Source organism: Microtus ochrogaster, unplaced genomic scaffold, assembly GCF_000317375.1.
Source record: "Microtus ochrogaster isolate Prairie Vole_2 unplaced genomic scaffold, MicOch1.0 UNK41, whole genome shotgun sequence".
NCBI lineage: Eukaryota > Metazoa > Chordata > Mammalia > Rodentia > Cricetidae > Microtus > Microtus ochrogaster.
The window spans coordinates 2,384,580-2,390,302 of record NW_004949139.1 but is presented as its reverse complement, the minus strand read 5'-3'; the positions used below and the strand labels follow the sequence as shown (position 1 = coordinate 2,390,302).

At 39.5% G+C, this 5,723-nt stretch overlaps 1 protein-coding gene across 1 annotated transcript in view; it reads right to left on the bottom strand.

Moving 5' to 3' along the window:
- The window catches only part of Rrm1 (ribonucleotide reductase catalytic subunit M1), a 35,829-nt gene that overhangs the window by 19,999 nt on the left and 10,107 nt on the right, over positions 1-5,723 (bottom strand). Inside the window, exons 7-9 of the mRNA XM_005368824.3 lie at positions 5,285-5,447; positions 2,054-2,195; positions 977-1,060 (exon numbers count right to left, since the gene is read on the bottom strand). Of these exons, the coding sequence (XP_005368881.1) occupies positions 977-1,060; positions 2,054-2,195; positions 5,285-5,447 (389 nt within the window). The remainder of the gene's footprint in view (positions 1-976; positions 1,061-2,053; positions 2,196-5,284; positions 5,448-5,723) is intronic.

Below are 5,723 nucleotides of genomic sequence, written 5' to 3'. Positions count from 1 at the left end.
GCAGGCTCTCCTCACTGCAGCACAGAGCCCTTCACACCAGTGAAGTGCAGGCTCTCCTCACTGCAGCACAGAGCACTTCACATCAGTGAAGCACAGGCTCTCCTCACTGCACGCAGAGCCCTTCACACCATGACCAGTACATGAAGGCCACGACAAGTTGCTTTAACTTTAGCAATATAACAAGTGCTCTTAGCTAAGGAGAAAGACCAAGCAGCTGGGTGACACATACTTGTAACCTCAGCACTTGGGAGAGAAAGGAAAGAGAATCAGGAACTAAGGGCCAGCCAGGGCTACACGAGAACACCTCAAACAAACAAACAAAAAATGGTGATCTACCTTATGAAAGTTGTCAAAGTTCATTAGATAAAAAGATAAAACAGCCAGGGATCAAGTATGTGTGGGTGAGACTATTAGCAATGACTGAATGCAAAAGTACATTAGCAAACATTCTGGGGTACTCAAAGTGCCCTGTATCTTAACTGTGTATGGCAGTTATTCTAGATGAACTTTCATTAAAATCCATTCAACTACATATTAAGCAAGCAACTATGTCTCTTTAATTTTATTAAGTAAAAAAAAAAAAAAAAAATCACACAATATTCAAGACCAATCTAGACTACACAGCAAGTCTGAGTGAGGTCAGCTTAAGGTTACAAAATAAGATTCTGCCTTTTAAAAAGAAGGCATGGTATTTAGAAAATTGGGGGGAGGGGGGAGCACTGGAGAGATTCGAGCTCAGTTCTCCGCACACACACTGGTTGGTTCACAACCACCTAGAGCTCCAGCCCCAAGGATCCAATGCCCTCTTCTGGACTCCATGAGTACCCACTTGTACATGCTCACAGAGATATACACATGCTAATCACATAAAGAATAAATCTTTAAAAACAAAGTAAAACAATATATGACCGAACCAACTTTCACAGCTAAAGACTTTCAGTTCTGATCTCCAGCACTTGCCAGTAACAAAGCATACCTTGTTTCCGCCTTGATCCACATATCGAGCTGTGTTATTATATACTCTCAGCATCGGTACAAGGCCATTCGAATTGCCATTAGTCTGAAAGAAAGGTCAAGAATAAAGGCATCTGGATGAGACAAAGGGCTCTACAAGGAAAAAAACCCCAAACAGTTCAAAGTAAAAAGCAGCTCCGGATCTTCAGTTCAAGCAGCGACTGATTTCTAAGCAGCCACCTATGAGGTTTACCTGCTCTCCATCCACACCTGAGCAATGAAAACATAATGCCTAACAGAAGAATCAATACAAAATCACTAAGTTATATGTTCAGCTGCTTTAACACAACCCTAATATAGAATGAGATAGAGTAAGTCAAAAAATTCCAAAACCAAGGTAATGAAATTTAAGTGCTTAAATTTAAGTCATTAGATAAAAATATCTAATATTTGAGTACCTTAAAAGAAAGAAACATAAAGAAAACACATACAATGATAGCATTTTCCCCACTAAAGAATTCAAAACAACTTGGCACACACCTTTAATCCCAGCACTCAGGAGGCGGAGGCAGGTGGATCTCTGTGAGTTCAAGGACAACCTGGTCTACGGAGTAAGCTCCAGGACAGGCTCCAAAACTACACAGAGAAACCGTGTCTCCAAAAACCAATGCCACATAAAGGACGGCTGCAATTACTGTTGCTTTAAAAAACAAAACAAAACAAAAAAAAAACATAATTCTAAAATCTGAGCTAAAAAAAAATACTCTAGAGAGCCAGGCGGTGTACAGGTCTTTAATCCCAGCACTTGAGAGGCAGAGGCAGAGGCAGGCAGATCTCTGTGAGTTCAAGGCCAGCCTGGTCTACAAGAGCTAGTTCCAGGACGGGCACCAAAGCCACAGAAAAACCCTGGCGGCGGCTGGGGGGGGGGGGAGGATATCCTAGAGACTATCTCACACAGCCTAAACCTCCAATGACAAACCGAGAAGTAAAATGACTCTGCCACTCACAACTAGGTGTTAATTAACAGAAACCGATGCCTGCCCAACACTAGCATTATCATGCCCATGACTGGCTTTAGGTCATACAACTAAAAACTTACCCCAGCAATGTAGCTGCCAGTAGCCCGAATACAACTCACAGCAACACCAATTCCCCCAGCAGACTTAGAAATCAAGGCACACTGCTTCAGAGTATCATAAATTCCTTCAATGCTGTCATCTTTCATACTCAAAAGGAAACAGCTGTCAGGAGAAAAAGGACAACTCAAGCAAGGCCATCAGTTAGTCACGCAAGTGGCTACACAATCTGGACACTCAAACCAAATGAGGTGAAACCTATAAAGCTCCGAAATGTTTTCACAAGAATATAAAACACCAATATATTCTATTATTTTAAACTAATCTTGCTACCTAACTTAGACATTAAGCCCAGAAGAAAGTTTTATAGGTAAGCCTAAAAAATATCAGTCTGATTTTTACCAGACTACACTTATGTGTCAGAATTTTCTCAAACAAATTCTTACACATAAACTAGACTTTCCTAATTGTTAGTAAACCACCAGGAAAAAAATGAAGGTTTTTTGTTATTGTTGTTTTTGAGACACGGTCTCTCTACATAGTCCTGGCTGTCCTAAAACTCATTATGTAGATCAGGCTGGCCTCAGACTCAGAGCTCTGCCTGTCCCTGCCCCCAGAGTGCTAAGATTAAAGGTGTGCACCACCATGTCTGGCCCTACAACTGAAGTATTTCTGAACACCTAATGATCAGTCAATTATTTAACATGTACATTAAAAACATAGTCTTTCTTTAGAGATGGCTCCTCTACCTGAACTCAGGGTCCATCTCATCACACTTCCTTCACCACCCTGAGTGTTAAAATACTCAAATAGATTCTAGTCACTGACTTTCTATAAAATACTCAGGTATTCAAAAAGATTATACACATGCATCTGCAAGGCACCTACCTCAAGAAATAAGATGCCACAGAGAACCCAATTTCAATTCCTGTAATTAGTTATCCTTCTGAAGTTATCCCTTAACTCAATGTTATAGCAATTCATTCCTACAATACATGTAGGTTTATTTTCCTGTTTGTAAAGCAATCCGTTGTTTGAGTATCCCATACGTTCACTTGTTGCTCTTCTAAAAACTGTTATATTCTTTCCTCCCTCCATTTATTTATTTACCTACTCTCTTAAAAGGGTACTGCTACACAGCCCAGGCTGACACTGAATTCTCATCCTTCTACCTTAGTACTACCATTGTTGCTAAGAAAATTCTCGAACAATTGAGTGCTAGGACTCAAACTCAAGACCTTACACATGCTAGCAAGCACTCTACGACTGAGCTACAGCCCCAACCCTTGATGTTTGGAGGCAGGGTCTCCCTGTACAGCTCAGGATGGCTGGCTGTCAATTTGCTATGTAGAGCAGACTGACCCCAAATGACAATTCTGTGTTTACCCTGAGATCACAAGCACACCCATCATGCCTGGCTCTTAACAGCAAATCTTAAATTTTCCAAATGCTACAGCTCAGAATAAAAACTAATTTGTTGGGCTGGAGAGATAGCTCAGAGGTTAAGAGCATTGCTTGCTCTTCCAAAGGTCCTGAGTTCAATTCCCATCAACCACATGGTGGCTCACAACCATCTGTAATGGGGTCTGGTGCCTTCTTCTGGCCTGCAGGCATACAGGCAGACAGAATATTGTATACATAATAAATAAATAAATAAATATTTTTTTAAAAAAAAACTAATTTGTTTACACTGAATTATATTAAAGTATTTTGCTGAAATCTCTAATTTTAATAATTTGTCCACAGGTACTTTTGAATTCTTTATGTAAAAATCATATCTGTATCTTATTCTTCCATTTTCAATTATTTCTTTTTCTTATCTTACAATGCTAGCTCAGGCCTCCACTACCACACTAAAAATAGTTATAGAGACAAGGGTATTGTTTTACTTTTAGATTTATTTTATTTTATGTGTATGAATGAGTATTTTGCTTGTATGTGTATGTGTACCACACGCACGCCTGGTTAGGTGTCAGGTCCTGTGGAACTGAGTTATAGACAGTTACAAGCCACCATATGGGTACTGGAGATCAAAAGCAGGTCTACAACTAGAGCCACAAGTGCTATTAACCTCTGAGCCATCTCTTCAAGCCCAGATCTAAATTCTTAATGGTTATCTTTTACCAAATTAAGGTTATTTTCAACAGCAATTTTTAGAATTTTATTCTAAAACAACAATGAAGTACATAAATGTTAGTGCAATGAGGTGTGTATACAGACACTGGCATATTCTTCATCCCTAAGACACAGAGGGTTTTTTCTCTTACTTACTCCAGACACTTTAACTGTGATCCCTTCCACAGTCAAGGGCATCACCAGTAATCCTGTTATCTGCCCATCAACTCAGGAACTGTCCTTAACCCAGATTCAGAAGAACACAAATCCCATCAGTTTAATTCCCACGTACTTTAGGAATGTGCCTTTTCCAACCTCTACATCAGTTTAATCCCCATGTATTTTAGGAATGTGCCTTTCCCAACCTCTACATCAGTTTAATCCCCATGTATCTTAGGAATGTGCCTTTCCCAACCTCTACTTTCACCTCATTGATCCTTTTACAATTTTTAAAATAAATTACTGCAGGAATTTCTTAACAAGCTCCAGATACTTACTAATCATTTTAACAGTTCTGAAAACTCTTAACCCAAAGGTCTTGTGCATGCTAAGCACATGATCTACCACTAAACTATGGCCTATTTTTTACTTAAAAACTACTTTCTTGAAATACAAATGACATACAATTCCCAATCAAAAACATTCTGTTCGATGGCACCTAAAACACTCAGGTGCAGAGCCACCACCCCAGTCTGTGACGTTCTCACTAACAGCACTTGTCCTCTTCCAACTTATTTACCTAAGTCAGAGATTGTTCCAAATGCAAATTATTTCATTCATCAGAGTAGGCAATAATTGAAGTTTTTGTTTATTTTTAATGTAAGGAACCACCTTTTTCTTATTTCCCTAGTCAAACGATTTATAAAAGCAGTTTAAGGGCCATAGAGATGGCTTGGTGGTTAAGAACACTGGCTGTTCGTTCAGATGACCCGGGTTCAATCCCTACCTAGCACCCACATGACAGCTCAGAACTATCTAACTCCAGTTCCAGGGATCAATGCCCTTTCTGATCACAGGCAACAGGCACACACATGGTGCACATACATACAGACAGACAAAAACAGTATCGTAAAAAAAAAAAAAAAAAAAAAACCTTTAAAAAACAGCAGCAGTGAAACATAGCTTTAGCTGATACGTGCCTGGACAGCTGTGGACGGTTGGTCCCAGCGTTGAAGAGAGTAGGAGAGGCATGAGTAAACCACTTCTCAGAAAGCAGGTTGTAGGTTTCAATTGCAGCATCGATATCTTCTTTGTGAATCCCCACAGATACCCTCATCAACATATGCTGTGGTCTTTCAGCCACTGAAAGAAGATAGAAATTTTCAGATAATGGGACATGTCAGAATAACTAGGCTCAAACATACCCAAGCAAAAAACTTAACAAACAAGCAACACAATTCATAATAAACCAAAGTTTAAATGTCATTTAGAGATATTTTGTTGCCCTTACCATGTGAGAATCCCCAGAACCATGAGCTAAAAAAGTTTCTATTCTTTACAATAAAACAACAAAAAGGTTATTTGGAAGGCTGCAAAGTGGCTCAGGAGGTAAAAGTACTGTTGCTGAATGTTGTGCTT